Below are 21,413 nucleotides of genomic sequence, written 5' to 3' on the forward strand. Positions count from 1 at the left end.
TATTTTTCATAGAAAATCAATATAAATGAGAATTATTATTTTTATTATTTCAATAGTTTATAACTATTATTATAGTAGTTATAGTAGTTACAATGGTTGCAGTAGATTAATTTATGAAGGGTTTTTAGTGAATACGTCATGAAGGTAGAATGTTTAGCGATGTACCTTACATGAAATCTCACACTACTCGGATACTGGCATTCGAGTGTCTTTGCCTTCTTGAGTCGAGGACCACTTGGTTATCGGCCTAAGAAATATTGTATGAAGATTTTCCCCTTTGTAAAAAAAAGCATAACTTGTTTCGTTAAACATATGCTTTTAATTTAAACACAAAATGTAATTTTTATTTTATAAATTCTGTTGAGATTTTTAATGGTTTTTCTTCCTTTAATTGCAACGAATATTGATATAATAATTTCTGCCTAATAAAATATTTTTCTTACTTACAAAAAAATGTATTTTCATCATTATATAAATATTTTAATCTTTATTTATCCACGCGCGCCTGTGTGTAGTCACAAGAGTGCGTAAATTTGTAATACGTTACTGTATTTAACTCGTAAGCGCATGCGTCGGCCTAGCGTGGCCGGGCAACCCGGCAAAATCTGGCCGCACTGCCCGGAGCGTGCGAAGCCGCTTGTACAGTTCTATTCCTAACTCCGACTCGTTTTAGTCTCTCTCCGCGTTAGCGCCCGGTTAACCTCTCTTAGGAGAGTTTCAATTTATAAGTTCTACCATTTCATTGTGTAACCAAAAGTAGTGAATAAGCAACTAATTCTTTGTAACGTAGCAAACTATTTGTATTTCTTATTAATGTTTAAACATACGCGTAGTGTTTAACAATTATCAAAGTGAGTGATTCTTGAAAACTCCCCGCATCCATGCCGATCTCAGTATTTTCTCAACCAGAGGAGCACAGCCCAGAGTATTCACGAAGAACGATCAAAGCACGCAGGCCAACAAGGGAGAAGTTCACCTAAAGGTAGGACCATCTCAATTATTAATTAACAACGCTAACAACAAGTTAACTGCGAAGTCTCCCTCTAGCCACGTGTCGGCGAGTATAATCCTTTGGAACTTCCGATCACAAAGATATTGCTCGTGAATTAATAATCTCATCCGTTTCACAGCGACGTACAAATTAATCCCATTTTTCTCGTGATTGATCATTAATAAAAGTAATCTCGTTTATGGCATGTGGTGATGCTATCATCCACGCTATCCGTGCCGCCATTTTCTCTGAGACGCGCAGTCATACCGTCAACGACGCCACTAACGCCGCCATCTTTTCCGAACACGTGGTGACGCTATCACCCACGCTACCGACGCCGCCATCTTTCCAAACGTGTGATGACGCCATCAGTAATATCCTGGCATCTTTTCGTTTTGTCGAAACAATAGAATTAAAACAATATACTGCGAATGCAAATAATTCATAACACAATGCATGAAAATTTAAGATGTGCCTGCGTCATTTACTAGTTCCTCGTATTTGAGTAATAAGCCAGCGACCGTACGACTGGAGCGAGACCGTGCTCTGCAGCGTATCATTATTTTATCGGAATCGTATAAATAATATTACCTATTCTCTGTGACGAGTACAACACGGGCCACTCCAAATCCACTCTTTTCAATTGCGTGTATCGTCATTATCTTCATATTGGGACTCAGGTACGACTCGAAGAATGTTCTGAATGCTGCATTATTCTTCCCCTGACGCGAGCCTACGCAGATTGTAATACGTGCATTAGAATACGCGAAGGATTTCTCGAGTATTTACGCGAAACAGGCGACAAACCGTATAATAACCCCGAGCCGACCGTCGTTACGATAACTGAAATTATCACCCCTCATACAGAATAGCCACACGGAGTGGAGAAATCCAGCGTAATAAAATTTAAAAGATTCCTATCCCCCACCCCCGATTTTCGTATCCCTAGTATAGTCACGAAGAAGGCAACGTTACCGAGCATATCCGGGTAAGTTAAGGTATGACGGCTTTACGGAAAAAATGGCAAATGGCTATAATTTTTTTAATAATTGCTAAATAATGTGTTCTCGTAATTGTTTTCAAAGATAATCGATATTTACTATAGTTCATGTGCATAAGCTATTCGAAATAACGATATTGTGGATGTTATATCTCGTTTTTACTTTTGTCTGCCTGTAAAGTTTTTTACGACGTAAAGTTGTTCATTAGAAATTGCCACAATGTCGAATAAATTACAGTTGTGCTGTCACAATGAACGTTACACACGTAACAAAAGTATGTAAATTGCAATGTGTAGATATATTTTTTATTTCCTTTTCTATTCTTTAAATTAATACTATGATTATCTTTCTCTAACAGTTTAAGCAAGATAGCCCATAACTTTTCGGGGTAAATGTTTATGTATATATTTTATAAAAAACATAATTAAGTTATGCACCTAATATTTTCAATGTGATATATCATGTTTTTTTTAGTAGTGACAATGAGTTAAATTGATCCTAAACTTATGTGAACATTTAATATTAAAAATTTAATAATAAAATTAAATATGTGATAATATGTGACAATAAAACTAAATATGTAAAATTATAAGTCTTATTATTTTATAAATGTTAAGTACATAAAATATGTATGGCCAATGTTCATATTTTAATATTTTGATAATAAAAAGTTTTTATTAAGTATTTCTTTTTAATGTCGATAGTTTTACATACTTCAAGCTTCAGTAAAGTAATATACCAAACGCTATTACAAAATAATAAAAATGAAAGTACGTTTGTTGCATTTTAAAGAAACTATGGCTTCTTATCCGAGGCTTTACCTTATACTCGCCGCAATGTAACAGCGGCAAAAATTTATGTAAGTCGAGCGGTAACTTACTTAATGAAACATAAAAAAAGCTTTATTTTCTCCGCTAACGGAGGGGGGATAGAAGGTGACGTTGGACGGTAGTTTCGTTTATCAAAACCGTGGTCGGATGTTCGGAATTGTAAGGCCCTCACCAGACCGTTCCAGATATTCGAGGAGATCCCGAAGAGTTTTTATACACTCTCTGCAGTCGCGCACGGAAGCGGGACTGGATAATCGTAATTGGCAATTTATACAATATTCGTAACGGTTTCCGACGTATAAAAAACCTCTTGATGTTGATACTTTTATATATATCTTGAGCAATTGCCGGTTGGTAGTTGAGAGTGACATGTTTCACAAAAAATGTTGCCTTTATTCGTTGCCTCGATTTTGTGTACGAACAATGGAGAGGCCAGGCATTTGATAGTAGATTCCCAATAGAGATTCCAGGTAAACGAGGCAGGTCGGATTAGGAAACACATGTACCTTTGGTATGTAAGGGTAAATGTGTACGGTCTAGGCCGAACTCTTTTAGGAGACTCGACACGAAAAAGAGAAAACGTGACCAATCGAATGCGCGCCCGATGTGTCGCTCGACGACCGGAGTGACGATTTGGATAATAGTGATTATCGGTTCCGAAAGAGTCTAAGGATCGTCGCCGGTTTCGTCTAAATAATTAAGAAAACCGGAGCAAATCGATGTGCATCTGTTGCACGTGTGGTACGGCCGTTTGTTAATTAACACGACGCAATACTCGGAGCATTTCTCGTAGCGTGTTCGCGTTCTGATATGCACGTAGTGCTGGTAGACGCGTTCGTATAACGTGGTTTCTACGCGATCTATGTCGCGTATAGCACTCGTCGCAAATAATGGCGTGAGTCTCTTGGTTTTTGTAGAAGAACACGGCAACGGTTTCACTCCAACTTTCATAAGGTTTCATGGAAAAAAGCGCGCGTGGATTTTCCCTAGAAAGCGGATTCATAGCGCTCGTATTTTATGAGACGTAGGTCACGGCGAATAAAGATTTAGTAATTATGCGCGAGAAATCTATGCGCACGTGGTCATTCGGCCCTCCCATAGAGCTTGTATTAATGGAGGGGCCATTGCTATATGCCGGAGTCCGCGCGGGGAGAATCGACAGAGACATGAATATATTCTCATATATTCTGTCTCTTTTCGTGTTGGACATTCCCACCTCCGTTTTCTAGAAGAAAAGAAGCGTACATACGAGCGGTACGACAGGTACGAACCTACCTACTTGGTGCCTACTTGGGCCTTGGGCTGTTACAATTAGTACAAAAAATTTTTACATACGAAAGTAATACTGTGCATTCATTGATTGGCATGCATCTTTTAGATTCTAAATTATGTACCACTTAATGAATGCATAGTGTTATCTTTGTAAGAAATTTTTTTTCGTACGAGTTCGAGAATCGGGCCTCAGATTGTATAGTTACGAACCTGTTCGCACAAAAAAAGACAGAATATATCCATCTCTCTGTCGATTCTCCCCGCGCGCGTCACGATCTTTGAGTATATATACATGGAGCAGGAATGCCAGCACTAAAAGTGTGTCCAAGATCTGTGCGAGAGAGAAAGGTATATCATGATACTTGCTCTCTCTGCGCATGCATCAAACGCTATATGTACAATGGCTGGCATTGTATGTTTCACACATACATACAATTCGTAATTAAGTACAAAAGTGCACAAGAAGTGTTGAAACTGCGGTGCAGATAATGTTATTAACGCATGCGCAGAGAAAGCGAGTATCATGATATACCTTTCTTTCTCGCACAGATCTTGGACACACTTTCGGTGTACATGAAACCATAGCAATTCCTCCTCCATATATATATACTCAAAGGTCACGATGCACCAACGCTCCTCCATTAGTACAAGCTATGGGCCCTCCCCAATGATGCCTGGGCGAAGGTGGGAGTATAGCCCATATGGAGAAAATGGCGGCGGCGTCTCCACGTGTTGGCTGCGGCCGCGTTGTCAAAAGGAAAATTGCCCGAATTAATGGCGAATTGCTTGCACGCGAGTCGCAAGTAAGAATCGACTAAATTTTATTTTTCCGATTCTATTTAGGTTTCGCGGCGCGGTCGCGACGAAGCTTGAGTTAAAAGATGCTTGACGCTTGAGCCAATGATTCCATTAACTAGATTCCATTAGACAGAAAGAATCTTTCGAGCGTACGAGTTTCATTCTAACTTCTACTCCGTTAATTAAAAATTTATTCTAATTAAAAACGTGGCAGTGAAGATGACCTAAGAGATCTAACTCCTGTCCTGCCTGAATATAACGCGCTTGTCTCACGAGAGCGTTATTTGGTGCCGCGGAATCTACGTGAGTGTCCCATAGACACGCTGTCAGATGAGAGGATTTTGCGGGAAAAGCATAGTTTAATAGTGCCTCGATGTATGCACGATACGCCTAAGCGTTGTTTGGAGGTGACACGAGTTTCTGATTAAAATATACGTCAATTTGATTGAACATGGACTGTAACAAATGATTTACAGGGCCTACTTTGAGTATGAAGTCACTGGGTGTCGTATCTTTCTCCCCACCGGCGAGAAGAGTGGTTTCTACGCGTAGCCAAATACTTAACATGGTATGAGTGAGATTTAAGTAATCTTCCCCGTGAACGGGTATGACAAATTCTATAGGTGCATCATCGGCGAGTGGTGTCACAGGCTTGTAATAAATCCATTGCGAACTCTCTATGCTGGTTTGAGTGGGAGGTAACGAGAAGAGATCGATTTCACTCTTTAAGCACTCGCTGGAATGAGTGTGAAGAAAAGACATGCTTATTTCTCGCGCAGAGACTTTTGACGTGAATTAAGAGAATATATCGAATACTCCACGCTTCTTACTAACACGACGACGACGATTCGTAGTGGAAGTCTTTTTATTTTTGCCTCTTACCGAACGAGACTTTTTCTTCGTCAATCTTTTAACCGTTTTTTTCTTCCGCCTACTGTTTTTTGATGTTTTCTTTTTGCTTGTCCGACGTTTACACGATGCCGACTTTGTTGCCGCGAAGCGACCAGCGTGACTAACGAAGGGGAACTGAAGCGGCAGCTTTTTCGACGATATTTTATATCCCGATCCCTTCATTAGGTTTTTAATTTTCTCTTCTGCTTTTCTTTTGAGATTTCCTCGAGATTCTTTGAATCGATTTCTGAGTGCCTCCTTCAAAGGAGTATTATTTTCAACGTCGTCTATCACGTTAATACCTGCACGTAAAGCTTCTTTACCGATCGCACGTACACCTTTACTCAAGTAAGGAAGTGCCTTTCTGAATAATCCACCGAGAAAACTCTCGATTCCGTATCCGCGCTGATATGGCGAACCGACGAAAACTCGTGGTATCCCTCCCCCACGGCCGTCTGCTGAAATTTTAATATTCTTCCTTCTCTGGTACCATATTAATGACTTATTAATTTTTACTTTTAACGTTCAAGTTACTGATAACGTCTAAAGTGCAACGTCACCGTTAACGTTCCGGATTGAAATGATATACTTTTACCAAGTGCGTCTTTTATATCTATTTCGATCGTACGGAAATTCGTTTTTCGTAAAGGTATGTAATGTGGAGGAGAAAAATTTGTCGTCTGATTCGCACCGTACGTGTAATTAGACACGTCCAATGGGTATCGGAACTATTCGAAGAAGAGGAGACTTGACATCACCGGTTATGTAATGTTCGCAAATATCGCAATAAACGAACATTTTATCGGGGATTCCTCGTATCAGACTATGAGATTCTTTATTCCAGAAAGCCAAATCAGGTTTATTAATAATAAAAAATTTTGCTGTATAGAAATCTTTTGTGGAATTAGGTTTCAATGCCGTGAGCTCTGTGCAAAAATATCCTTTCTTGGAAAGCAGCATGTTTCCGCAACCGAGTATTTTCAAAAGATTGTCGGAAACGTTTAAATAATAATTTTTTTCACATTTGTTTGCACATTCGAGGCTGATAAAAGTTTTAAATCCTTCCTCTTTACGAGCTTCAAAATGAAAATGCGAGCCGGCCTTTCTACAAGCGGAATTAATTGTGGAAAAAAGTTCCTTGATATCTTTGTAAATACCATTTGGTATTACAGCTTCAGTCGATGTTAACTTAATGTCTTTCTTGTCTTTGTTCTTCGGATCAATATCGACAAATTTGAGGGTGTTTTCGTCGTGATTTGTGTGGAGGAAAGTATTAGAAAATTGAATCTCACTAAGCCCGACTTCCCATTCGCCATGCAAAAATAAAGTCTGTGGTAATTGAGTGGTGAAAGATGACGTCTTATTATGCGGAAAATGTCGCATACTGTTATTGCTCGGAAGAACGATGTAAAATTGGTCCTCCCGCATCTTGAAGAGTGATTTTAAATTCGAAGTAGGTATCCAACTGTCGAACTTACTGGGATAACCACGCCAGTGGACCAGCACCTGCTTATTTTTCCCGTAGCCTCTACTTTTTATTACTCGATCGACGATAAACTCGTCCTCCCGCAAATTCTTCTCGACTCGAGCTAATTCCTGTTCATAAAAAATACCGTCTATGACTTCACCCGCTAAATCACTCAGTTCATATACGCGAGGTTTTCACCACTCGAGAACACGGTGAATACGAAATATCTCTTCGCTCCAACCTGCCTCATATCCTTTCTCGAAGGTAGCTTTTGCTCTACTGACGCGAACGAGATCCCTAACGCGGTGTTTAGCTTTACGACTTTGATTTTTAACGTTCCATCGATGAAATATATTTTCACGTGCGATTCGTGCGATTTCTCTCGTCACGATCGTCGGTTGCATTTTGGTGGAAGAGTGACGGGTATGGTTGTACGCACAAACGATATCTTGCAAAACGTCAATGTAACGTCGTGTGTTTTTATGCGTAAAGTACCGCCACATTCTGTCCTTCAACGACCTATTAAAACGTTCAACGACCACGGCCTTGATGTCGGGATTACGCGTTACTCGAAAACGGATACCGTTTTCTTTCAAAAACTTTTGCACTGTTTACGCGACAAATTCTTTGCTTTTGTCCGTTTGCAGGTATACGGGTGAGCGTCCTTCGTTTCTCAAGAGTACACGTTGAAAAGCTTTTATTACGCTATTGCTCGTTTTGTCCCGCAACGGCTCTACCCAGACAAATTTACTGAGCACATCGATAATCACGAGTAGATAAGAATATCCGTCATTGTAACTTTTGAGATTCCGCAGTTCGATCAAATCGGCTTCCCACACGTCGTCGATATTTGTTACATTGTAATGCAGACGTGGAAACTTTCGCCGTAAAGGTCTGTGTAGCGTGTACGCGTCTTGTGATTGGAGCCAGCGCGTGACTTCGTTACGCAAAAAATCTGGTTTAACAGCACGTGTTAGATTATCTACAGCGGAATAACCCGCGTAATGCGTCGGATCGTAATAGATTTTTTCAAGTTCTGACATTATTGCTTCTTCACCGTACTCCAATTGAGTAAGCGCCTTTTTGGAGGTGAACGTATTATATTAGGCGTGGAACTCACAAAAGACTGTGATCTCACGTTTATTGAAGATCCGTAGGCTGCTTTTAATAACTCTTTATTTCCCACCAGTGCCGTACGTGTATTTAAGCTACGCAGTAATCGGGCGAACTGATCTCTTCCCGTTGCTTTCACGGTTTTTCTTTCACGCACCGCGTCGTTTATCAGTTCGGTTATATCGGAATCTTTCACGACGTTGCCATCTATAGTCAGGATACCCTTCTCGTCCCAATTTAATCTGTCGGGTACCGCTTTGTCTTACAAATGACGCATTAGCATACGAGCTTGTATGCGATAAGTTTTCGGGACCGTTTCCAATATTTTTTCGACACTTTTTAACACATGAATATTACGAATTACTTTTTGGGTTTTTTCCTTTACAGTATTTATGTCACTAGTCGGAGGGTGTTTGTCGGAAATTGGCGAAGTTTCGTGAAATACGATCGTTGAATCGTCGTCGTCGTCGTAGTCATTGGCGTCGTCGTTGTCGTCAGCGTCACCCTCGTCTCCTTCTTCAGCTCGCGTATCATTGCGGTTTTCTAGTGATTTCATTCGCACTCCGAATGGCTTTTCGTTTGCGCTACTTGGATAAGATGAAGATACCGCCAAAGTGCCTCTTTGTACATTTTCCATCTTTCATCCATGTTGCGTGGCCATGATGAATTAAGCACGCGACTCATCTCCGCATCGAGCCGAGTCAACGGAGTTCCAGGGGTTCGTACAAAATTATTATCTCCGGCGATGTTTCCTGAACTTTGCAACAGCATTCTCCATTGGTTCCGCTGACAGTTGCTGTTGCTGATGCGACTGTTGTCGTTGCATTCTCTCGAGATTTTCCGTAGAAATCAAGACCATTTTTTTGGCTCTTTCCATCGCTCTGTGATTTTACCCTCCGATAAAATGAGATAATAAAGCTGATAATATGGGGACGATAATATAGGGTAAAAATCCTCCTCGTTGTAACAATAGCTTTCTTTTAGACTTCCAGTTACCGCGTTTTCTTGCGATACGTCGTAGGGTCGTTTTATATTTCGACAGTCGTTCTTTTTCGCGTCGTTCGAGTGGGACGTTACCGTTGAGAGTATTAAAAACGCATTCGTGGATACAGCGAATAAATTTTTCGTCCGCGGTTCGAAGAAAAGCTGCCCGTTGGTTTTTGTTCAGATGACACACAGCCTCGAGAAGACAGACGTTTCTCTTTCCGATCGAACGTCTGGCAATTTTCGCTGCACTATCGATACAAACGTTACGCTTCTCCTTCATCGCGTCCGTGCATGCGAGTTACACGACTGACTCGCGGCAACAGCGTTACACGGTTTTTATACGCTTTCGTTGGAAAACGATCTACGCGATACGTATACGCAATGTCGCGTATCGTTGGGAAAGATACACGCCCATACAGCACATGTAGATGCTAAGAATGTTCGAAGGATATTGCAGCAGTATTGCGTTTACATTGCGTAAATTCTGAGAACATTCGAGATACGTACTACTATTTTATGAGAATATACCGAGTACATTCCTATTTCCGCCTTTTCCTGCCTCATAGAATGTGCTAAGAATATTTTGTAGTAGATCACTAAGAATATCACTAATATCAATATAGAACCAATAATAGAATATGCATAGTACATACTTAATGTTAGCTTAGGTTAAATAATTGTACTCTTTTCATATTTTACAAATTTATATTTGTATTTATTAAAATTATTTTATATTTTTAATTTTTATTACAGAAAAGTACATAACATTACTTACAAATGAAATTTTTGAAAAAAATTTGTTACAAATTAGCAAAACAAAATAAGTTGAAATATTTATAATGTGTAATTCTTATAATCTAAATATATTTAATTTACTAAATATAATTATATTAATTAATAGATTTAGTATAAATTTAGCTAAACAAATAAAATTTTTTAATTATTGCATTTGTATTCTGTAACAAAATTCTAATTTTTAATAAATAAATTTTTAAATTATTTATTGCATTTGTATCCTGTAACAAGATTATATATATTGTTCGGGATTCAGCATGTATTGAGTTTGCGCCGTCACGCCAGATGGCAGCAGCTATCGATCATCATTCGCGTAGATCGCGGAGCACTAGCATGCGCGCCAACATGCGCATAGCACTAGAAAGCCCTCTCTTCGGTACGTACTCTCGATGGCGGCGGTTCGCTCTCGTTCATCGTGCTAGTGCTTATATAGTTTGGTGATCGACTCTATTCGTGAGATCGAATACGTTTCATCCGACAAGTGCTCAAGGAAGGACTCATTTGCATCATCTGTAGAGAGACTCAGCCACAATTCTCTGGTACAGCATCATCGAAAGACTCACGCTCATCACGCTACGCGCACGCCGGCGCCGCGTGACACCGGCTCACTGGGCATCATCGTCTTCACCGGTAATAATTAATATAATTTCTACCGAGTGAGTGGACATTATCTCTCAACTCTAGACAATCTCATCAGTGCTCTCAAATCTCAGAAAACGCGGGTAATGTGTATAAGTTAAGATCTGGAAAATATACGATACGACTCGGACATCTCGGGTCCACGTGACACGTAATTGTTGTGCAATTAATTAAATATCCTTTCCACGAACGTCCTCTCACCCTGCATAATATCCTCAGGGGCATCCAGCGATCTCTTCGCAGAGTCGCGAACATATATATATATATATATATATAATATATTATATACAAATGCAATATAAAATTTTTATTTGTCTAGCGCTGAATGTATAATATATATGTTATACAATACTATATATAAACCATAATGCAAAGAAACCAATATTAAAAAGATACAACTTTCAATAAACAAAACATTACATTTTCATATTAACATTAGACTCTAATGTTCTTTTAAAACATTAACAAAAACGATTAACATTAATTACTTTACAACGTATTTTAAAATGTTTAATGTTTTACAAGGACACAATCTCTTTTTTTATTCTTTGTTTTTTGTTATACGTTCCTTGGCATGAGCCAGCCATATCTTAATCGGCGCTGAAATCTGATCGTCTATTACATCAACGAATGATTTTCGTATCACCTCTAAAAAAATAACATTTTTATTATTTTATTGTTTAAAAATATTAGAATGTTAAAATATTTTAATTATAGTATTATTATATTTAATATAATTTAAATTTAGTAACAAATAATTTTAAACTTTATCTAACATATACAAAAAATACTTTAAATATACAAACATAAATATATTAATAAATACATTATTTAAAAATATTTAAAAACATATCCTTTAATAATGCAAAAATTATTCATTAATAAAACACTACAAATTGTTTTTAAATATTTTACTTACTTGTAATTACTTTGCAAATTTCCAATTTGGAAAATATTTGTTTTTTTTTTGCACCATACCAACTATACTTTATTGCTAATTCGTTAGAGATCATTAGTTTTATCAGTCGTAAACATGATGTTTTCATGTTTTCACATAATACAAATGCCAGTTGTGTCACCTGAAATATTCATAAATAAATATTAAAAGATAAAAACTATAAAATTTCAGTAATTCAAAAAAATGTTAATGTATAAATAAAAATAAAAAAATAAATCAAAATAATGATAGGTATATACTTGTATATTGAAAAGTAAACATTTGACTTGCCATTTGATTTTGATAAGATACGTCCTGTTTTAATTTTGTTTCCACAACTTCAAGTTCAGTTTCATCTTTTAATGGAAAAACTTTAAAAATATCAATTTTTTCATTTTCTTCAATTTCGATAGTATCAGTCAAAAGTTATTTCCGTACTTTTCTATTTATTTAATGTCTGTATGCATAATATTTATTTTCATTTCTACATCGGTTAGTTTTTGAATTAGGTATTGTATAGGATTGCTCAAGTCTAAAAACATTCAAGATATATCATTTATGTATAAAAACAAAAAATATTTTTCAAAATACAAAACATGTAAGTTGTAATTTAATAAAGAATGCAAAGACATAATGCAAAAATTTTTATGAATAAGATTATAACTGTAATATATATAATTGTAAATAAAATAATAATTGTAAATAAAATAGATACTATTTGCACATTTACTTCGTTCACAATTATAATTTAATTTTGGTATTTTACTTGTACTGGTAGTTACTGGCAATTCATTCTTCTTTGCTTTTAATGATATTGAGTCATAAACATTATTACTATTATCATCTTCACATGAATCTGTTTTGGAAAAAAATTCAGCTCGTGAATCTAAAAATAATGTTATTTTGTAACAAAATAATGTTATTTCAACATAACATAGTTTATTTACATGTATATTGTTGTTTCAAAAAATCTATTTATTATTAGACGTATAAGTAATATTATATAATATTATATACTCCAGTTATTATTAAGGTAAAGAGCTCAGTTTCTGATATCTATAAAGTAGCGGCCCCAATTTCTATTATTTAAGAATGTGATATATTGCTAACCTGAAGATGAACTATATTAACACGTTAGCATTAAAGATTTTGAGTATAATTCACATATATTTTTAGTTAAATTATTTAAATCTAATAATTAATTATTGTTTTAATAATGCTTGTCTACTGGTCTGGGAGATTTCTAACAATGTCAAAGTGCTGTTGAATTTAATCTTATAAAAATTTAAGAAAAATGTATTTGTAATAATCAACAGAAAAAAGCGCTTTTTAATTTTTTTACTAATCTTTTTGATATTTAGCAAAAATTTTATTACAAATATATGTATCGTCAGTGTTACAAACTAAGACAGTGTCAGAAACTGGGTCATTTACCTCATCTGATATTATGCAAAAAATATTACTTAAAATAAAAAATACATATATACTACAAATAATAAAAGTTAAAAATATGAAAATAATTTAAGTTAAAATAATAAAAGTTAAAAATATGAAATAAGTTAAAAAATGTAACAAAATATTGTGTAAATATACTACGCAAAATAATGTTATGTAAAATATAGAAATTTATAAATATTTATAAATAAAAATATATAAATTACTTGCATATTAACCTTTTTCAGAGGTCAAGCTTGGACTTGATGGGACGTTATCATTATTATGATCTTGCCACTGATCATTCTTATCAACACACTGATCATTCTTATCAATACACTGATTATCCTTATCAATACATAGTGGACCTAAAAATACTGAAATAATTTTATATATGTAACCATAGTGTGTGTATATATCATTTACATTGTTTTTAAATAGGTAGATCCAATATACATATTATCCAAATTACAGATTTATCTAAAGCCTTCGACACACGATACGATTTTTCATGCTAGATCGCATACAAGGCATCTTAATACATGTCCTGATGATTATGATGCTCGGATGATTATGTCACCAATCGTAAGCCAATGAGGATACATAGTAAGACGCCTCGTATGCGATCTGGCATGAAAAATCGTGTGCCGAAGGCTTAAGTTATAAAGTGTTACGTCCAGCCTTGTTAAATTTGACTTTGTTCATGCATTGGAAAAATTTGAGAAACGGACGCAGGTAAGGCATGGAAGAACGTAACTGATTTTAAATAACGTTCCGTAGGCACGAAATAAACGAGGAAAGGTGCCTCGGTCGGACGCACTATTATGACGTGAAAATGCGGGTCAACGTGCCAAGAATGCTCGCTATAACCCGTTTTCAGGTCGTGCCCCCGTAGGTCCAAATTTCGAGTCAGCGAATTTAATCACTTTAACTCAGGACTGGACCAGGTGCTTACTTTGATCGGGAATTGAATTGAGGTCGTTTATGAGTTTAAATGAATGAAGCTATTTTAAACTTAACAATCATATTTATTCTAACATATTACTAATCAAGAAGTTACAGTGTGAATTTTAATAGATGAAAGAAAGACAATATTTGGTTTTATTATTTCCAGCGCAAAGAATTACAATAAAAATCAGATTTTAGTATAAAATTTATGAAACTTAAATGTATATACATAGTTATTATACTTAGTTTACAAGTTTGGCTTAATATATAATTTACTCTATTATTTCTGTTATAATAATGGTGGAAGGGGGAAAGAAATTGTAAAAGAAATCGGTAGGAACGGCGAAAGGGTCATAGTAAAGGGGAGTGAAGACTGGGATCTGAGGGAGCAAGTGCAGGAAGGATATCTAATAGAACTTCCGGATCTATGGCGTCCAGGTCGATTGCGAAATTGCGGTAATTTTGCAATAAGGGGTCTATTTTCAACGGAAACTGTTCTAAGAGTTCAATTAATGATGTTTGCGTTCCGTCATAATGATAAAAACGGGGCCGGGGTGAGATTCGTTCAAATTCTTCTATAAGTTCTATGGAGGGTGTTGGAGAAGGTGGGGGTGGAGTTTCTTCAGGTTCGGGGGAGCTAATAGGGGAATAAATAGGAAAAACAGGAGGTGGGGTGGTTAGAGGAGATGAGGGTCGAGGAACACTGAGTTCTTCGAGAGGGGTGGTAGGAGAGGAGAGTCGAGGAACACAAGGTTCTTCGAGAGGGGTGATAGGAGAGGAGAGTCGAGGAACACAAGGTTCTTCGAGAGGGGTGATAGAAGAAGAGAGTCGAGGAACACAAGGTTCTTCGAGAGGGGTGATAGGAGAGGAGAGTCGAGGAACACAAGGTTCTTCGAGAGGGGTGGTAGGAGAGGAGAGTTGCGACTCGAGGAGCTGTTGATAGACGCGGTTCAATTCCTCCCGTGCCCGCCGATTCTGTCTCTGACGCCAACGTCTGGCTGCCCAGTGTTTCCGTTTTGGGCGGATAGGTCTGTTATTCACTACGAAGTGAATAAAATGATAAGCAACAACGAAAAGGAAGTGACTCGATTATGAATTAAGTAGATGATTTACTACTTGCTGGGGTATTTCCTCTGGCGTAATCCGGAATGCCGGTCTCAGGGTACTCAGGCGGTTGTCGGTTGCCCGGAACAAGTCAGTCCGTCAGGGCTGGTGGAACTGGTGAGTGATAGGCCTTACTGGAGTACACAAGTGCACTCACTTCACTTGCGGAACGTTTTTGTTTGGCACTTAGTTTTGTCCCGACTCACACTCAAGCAATCGCGAAAAATCTTGGTTCAAAGTTTTACGTGAATTATTGGTGAACTCGCGACGAAAATTCTCGGACTCGCACTCAATCAAAAGTAAAAAGCGGAAAAAGCTGCTCGCGGTCTTTGGGATCGCGATTTTATACTCAATTTTCCGAAGGGAAGGGTTGAGGTGTAGGCGGTGGCATTCTTGGATTGGTGGGCCCTTTCAAAACCACCAAATTTGGAGCTTGTCTACTGGGAACTCGCGAAATTATTATTTTGTAGAGATGATCAGCTATTGGCTCATCTCTTCTCGTCTCCGCCCGATTTGGTTTTGGTTTTGAGTGTAGGAGAGGGATGTTTATAATTTTTACTCCTCTTATCTTTAGGTCGCTTAAACAAACAAGCAAGCAAAAAAAAGGGGTCTTTATGTCTTCCTGTAGGATTTTAGTGAGAATATACTTTTATTGATTGAGCGCGGACAGCGTTTTTGCTGTGAATAATAAATTTTTATAGTTTCCGGCGGTTCCCTGTTTGAAGATTTTAATTTTTATTGAGTTTCAATATTTCCCTTTTTCTTTGCTTAGCGTCGGGTACCGATCCAGGGCATTGTCAGAGTAACGTTCGGTAATAAAGTTATTATTTATTCTCCTTTTTTTTTTATTCTAGACTCGACATTGCCCCAGACTTCCCGACGGAATTAAATTATATCTAACGGTCGCTCTCAAAATAGCTTACAGATGGGGAACTATGCATTTGTTTGATGTATTTATTATTCCTCAAACAATAAAATTTTAAATTGTCGCTATATCTCACGAACTTGTGCGTGACGATAGAGCGATCCTCTGCAAACATCTCTTGCTCTCGGCGACCGTTAGAGTACGATTTTTCTTACTTAATTATTATCTTTACAAGGACAACGAGAAGAAAAACGTTAAGTCCACCGGACGTAACAAAAGATATTGTTTTATATATGTTACGTGCAAATCCCATTTTATTTCAACAAAATATACTTACGAAAATCTTTTTCTCCTCTATGTAGCTTTCTCCTCTCTTTCTCTATACTCTGATATTGTTTTTTACATCTGTCATCGAAATCTTAAAATCATACAAAATATATTGTTAAAACATTCTATTATTTCGTAATATATGAAATGCTTCATAAAGCTTACTTTCTTGTACATCTTTCTTCGTATGTGTACTTTTATTGGAAATTTTTGGTACTTCTGGAATGTCTGATATAATACTATCATCTGATAGTTCAGTATTGCTACTTGCTGTCTCCATGTTTTTAGCGACTCTATCTTTTCTAGACTTTTTACGATATTCTTCTTTTTCGGTATTCGATGTAAGATCAGATTCTTCTTCAGCTTGTATCAATTTTTGTCTTGCCACTGCATAAGACGCTGTAACAAAATAATATAATTGTTATTAAAAAATTATCTATTATTATTTTTTATAATTACAAAACGTTAACAAACATTAATGGTTTATGCGAAAAACAAATAATAACACATATTTCAAGAAAAGAATATAATATTACTTACAATATGTTCCATAAATTTTTCGAACAGTATGTTTTGACCATGTCGATTCTGGCTTCTCCATACTGCTTGTTTAACTGCTTTATCATATCTTGCAGTATTAGTATAAGTAGGCCAAAAAGCTGCACAATGATCTTTTGTCAACCAATTTTTTGGAATTACTGAGAGTCCGTCTTCAAAATACACGACTGCGTACATTTTTAATGTGTCAGCCTGTTTGTTTCAATGTATATTACATTTCAGTATGTAACAAAGGAAAAACAGTATATTTATCTTTCTCATATGGCAACTTTACATATTTTTTAATGATATTTTTTAATGTCCATGATTTTAAGTCAGAGCATAAACATACAATATAAATTCCTAATAATAAAGATGAACAAGGAACATTGTATAGATCCTTTTTTTCTAAAAATTCACGACCTATAATAACTGGAATATTTTGCTTTGTACAATACGCAATATTCTCTATTGATACTATGGCACCACATTTTAAACCGCAGCAACTATCTGCGAGTGTTCCAGCTTTCAACGTAATTCCATTGAACTTTATTATTTTATACTGAGGATTGTTGCAATTCGAAATAAGAGGACCATCATAATGTAAATTTGTTAAATTTGGATGTCCAAAATTTAATGAAAAAGAAGTTGATGGTAGTGATAGATTCAGGTTTATTTCTTTTTCAGAATATCTTTGTGCAACTTGTTCTAAAGGTTTCTCTGTTTTTCTAACATATTTCTTTAATGTTTTCATGTAGTTTTCTAATTTAAATGCGCTAAAATTATCAAGCGGTCCGAATCTTTTAACATCATCAACAAGATGTACAAAACTATGTATATTATGTGACATATTCTCAATACCATATAGTTTTTTAAATGTTTTAATAAAGAAAAATGTCAATTCTTGTGCATAATTGAGATATTGCTTTAAATCTGGTGAAGAAAGAATGCGGATAATTACATGTAATGTTATAAAATTAACATATACACTTTTTTAAATTATATCTTTAAAAGCCAATGGACCAGTGTACAGTAATATCTGCCGATATTCTGTAGCTTTCCATAATTTAACACAACTTAATGCTCGTGGCTTTCTTGCAAATTCTACAGGAATTGCAGGCTTCAACAGTGTTATTAAATGTGCAGAACAGTCTTCAACAGCTCTATGTTGTAGGCGATAAGATAATTTCCCATATAGCCATAAATTTATCAATTTACGCATAATTCCTAAGAACACCAAATGCATATGATCTAAGGGAACATTAGTGACAGGCTTGAAATGTGGTATTTGTAGCAAACTGCAGGTGATATCTGGCTTGTGATAATTATCATCCGTTTTTCGAATAAAATCGTCATCCGTTCAAAGTGGTGCATGAACTTCTGGAAAACATATTCTGTTCTCTACGTATTCTCCTTCTGTCTGACACTTGGTACAGCTGGAATAACCAGAATGTCCTTTTACACACAGCACAAATGCTTTTGCTGGAGTATCACAAATTAAAGTTTCAAGCCTGCAATTTATATTATGACCATTGATATTAATTCCATTTTTGCACATTTCTTTAGTCTCGTCAACAAATTGCTTCAAAAAATCGTTGGCATTTGTTGGCTTTTCATATCCATGATAAAGGCCAATTAAAAATACATGATTATATGGAAGAACTGAACCTAATATGGGCCGAATTATTGTGATGACGATTTTGACAATGCCCAGACAACACGCTTGTCAGAATGAAAACTTTAAGAGAACTTTTTTAAGAAAACATTTAGATATCTTGAAAATGATGTCAAAATGGTAACATTTACCAGAGACGTCTACTAAAAGAGGTCTTTAAGATATCTCATTGAAGAGTCTTACTTAAGTTTCTTGAAAATGTTAACCTTATGTCATCAGTTAAATGATATCAGCTTGGTATCTCATAAAAGATATCACAATGCTGTCCGATTTTTGAACCGTCCATGCGCGTCGTAGTTAACTCAGAAATCAGACAACACTAAGAGGTCTTTGAGATATCTGATTGAAGAATCTCATTTAAGTTTCTTGAAAATGTTATCCTCATAACATTAGCTAAATGATATCAGCTTGATGTCTCATAAAAGATATCACAATGCTGTCCGATTTTTGAACCGTCCATGCGCGTTGTAGTTGACTCACAAATTAGATAACATTATAATATCTTAAATGAAAAATCCATTTGATATTATTTAAAAATTATCATAAAGATAATGTTTTCAAAAATAACGGTTTGCCTACAATTACTGTGCACAAAGAATGCACAAAATCTAAATTTGTCATGTACTAAACAAAAACAGAATAATAAAAACCATCTAATTAACCATTTGAACGCTTCAAACTATTAATGCTAAAAATAGATCGCAATTTCCATCAAATTATTAAGGCTATGGAAAAAGATAAATTTAACAATATGAAATTAATAAGTAAATAAATTAATGCTATTTATTTCTAATGTTTTGCAAAATTTAATTGTTTTTATAAAAATTAATATAATTGCGTCAGTTTATACCATATTAGTATTATATGTATAAGACAATAACAAGTACCCATATCGATAAGTCAAATTGGCGTAGCAGATAGAGTACAAGGTTCGTCATCCTAAGGTTCCGGGTTCAAACCTACCAGCGGCAAGTAAGAATAAAATAATTTAATTTAAATTTAATTAATCAATAAAAATTTGTCCTGAATTTAGTATGTTACTGTTGATAAAAATAATTTTTAAAAAATGAATTTTTATTTTATTTTTTATCTTTAGTTGTAGTTTAAAAATATCTGATTTAAGAAATCTATTAGATATCCGATTTAAGAATTTTTTTAGATATCCGATTTAAGAAATTTTTTAGATATCCGATTTAAGAAATCTTTTAGATATCAGTTTTATGATATCTTTCTGTTCTCAAAAAACGGCGCATTGGTTAACATTCTGACATCATTATGTTATCTTTTAGAAGTCTCTTTATGTTATCATTTTCAGAAACAAGATATCTTTTAGAGATCTTTTTGACAACGTATTGTTCACTGGGTGGTAATCCATCAACATTTATACTTATTTTCACACAATCAATATTATCCTTTATATAGATATCAATATATTTAATACAGATTTTAATAATCCAAAATGATAGTATATTCCCGGTGTTACTGTACATATTTTTAGTTGTCTTGGTGTTCTTAAAAATGATCGTGCATCTGTCGATAATTTCGTAAAACAAGAATGTTCTTTTAATATACGCACCACGATTAGTAATGCGACCACGATTAACAATATGCAAGTTGTCTGCCATTGTTGCACGAGACGAGAGAGAAAAAACAAAGGAATTACCGATTGCATTTTGTTTTTTATCCTTGTAACACTGACAGAACAGCGCAAAGACGCTTACACGAAGCGAACGTGCATTGTTATCATGTTGCACGTAAAATTGCTTTAACGAGGAATCATCGCGATAACCGTGTCGCTTTTGCACTGCATCAAATGAACACGGTTTCAGAGGAAGATTGGGAACGAACAATATGGACGGACGAAAAGGTATTTTTAATAAATTCTTAGACTAATAAATATTTAAATATATCGATAAGATTGAAAAGGTTTAAATGGTCTGCAGCTAGATATTAGTGCTGATTATAATTTTTTTTATAAAAGGTATTTTGTTCGGCGCATGATCGACGCTTACACGTGTGGAGGCCTGAAAACCGTCGTTTTGATCCGAAATATGTAGTCCCTCACGAGCGGAGTGGACGTATCACTTCTGCTATGTGGGGATGGATAAGTGCACATTGTCCTGGAGAACTAGTCGAAGTATCGTCGCATATGAATGCCTATGAATACATAGATATTTTGGAGAACGTGTTGCTTCCCAGCGTTCGAAGAATATATACCGTGGAAGATATGCCGACATTTCGATTAGTACTGTAAGCCCATCTTAGGCTGAAAATATTGGGAATAGTGGGTGTGATTTTCTACTTACTCTATTGGTAAACTAGTTTCCCACTTTTCTTCGTGTGCCTGTATCTTTTTCGAAAAATCATTATTTTTTCTCATGAAAGAGAATTCTCATGGAACACGAAATTTATACTTAATAAACTCATCTTGCGCTGAAAATATTGGGAATAGTGGGCGTGATTTTCTACTTACCTTATTGGTAAACTAGTTTCCCACTTTCCTTCGTATGCCTAAATCTTCTCGAAAAATTCGTTATTTTTCTCATAAAAGAGAATTCGCGCAAAAATTAGTTATTTCCATAGTATAACATTTATATATATTTTTTTTTTAATAAAACCAAGTGTGTAATGTATTTTCTATAATTTTTGTTTCAGAAGTAACTTACTTAGCTGAAAGATAAAATCATAGACAAACTCGTTATTTATAGCATGTAATTCGCCTTCTACATTTTTTTTTACTTTTTACTTAAATTTTTAACCAAGCATGCTTTAATTGATGTTAATTATTTTTTCTTAAATTT

General features: G+C 35.6%; 1 protein-coding gene across 1 annotated transcript; it reads right to left on the reverse strand.

The window, feature by feature from the left end:
* Positions 1-14,455: 14,455 nt before the first annotated feature.
* LOC118646755 (proteoglycan 4-like) lies at positions 14,456-17,001 on the reverse strand. Its single transcript, XM_036290355.1, has 4 exons — positions 16,941-17,001; positions 16,566-16,799; positions 16,411-16,491; positions 14,456-15,144 (listed from the first exon to the last, which is right to left on the reverse strand). Exons 1-4 carry the CDS (start codon positions 16,999-17,001, stop codon positions 14,456-14,458), a joined length of 1,065 nt encoding a protein of 354 aa, XP_036146248.1.
* Positions 17,002-21,413: the final 4,412 nt, after the last annotated feature.

The sequence above is a fragment of the Monomorium pharaonis genome, chromosome 1 (assembly GCF_013373865.1).
Source record: "Monomorium pharaonis isolate MP-MQ-018 chromosome 1, ASM1337386v2, whole genome shotgun sequence".
Classification (NCBI taxonomy): Eukaryota; Metazoa; Arthropoda; class Insecta; order Hymenoptera; family Formicidae; genus Monomorium; species Monomorium pharaonis.

What these genes read in the sequence shown, in the direction of transcription:
- LOC118646755 (XM_036290355.1), bottom strand. Translation starts at nt 17,001, where the DNA reads ATGGAGAAGCCAGAATCGACATGGTCAAAACATACTGTTCGAAAAATT. An exon ending in GAAGAAAGATGTACAAGAAA is followed by an intron (nt 16,492 to 16,565) that starts GTAAGCTTTATG and finishes TATGATTTTAAG; the next exon opens with ATTTCGATGACAGATGTAAA. An exon ending in TAGAGGAGAAAAAGATTTTC is followed by an intron (nt 15,145 to 16,410) that starts GTAAGTATATTT and finishes TTCACTTCGTAG; the next exon opens with TGAATAACAGACCTATCCGC.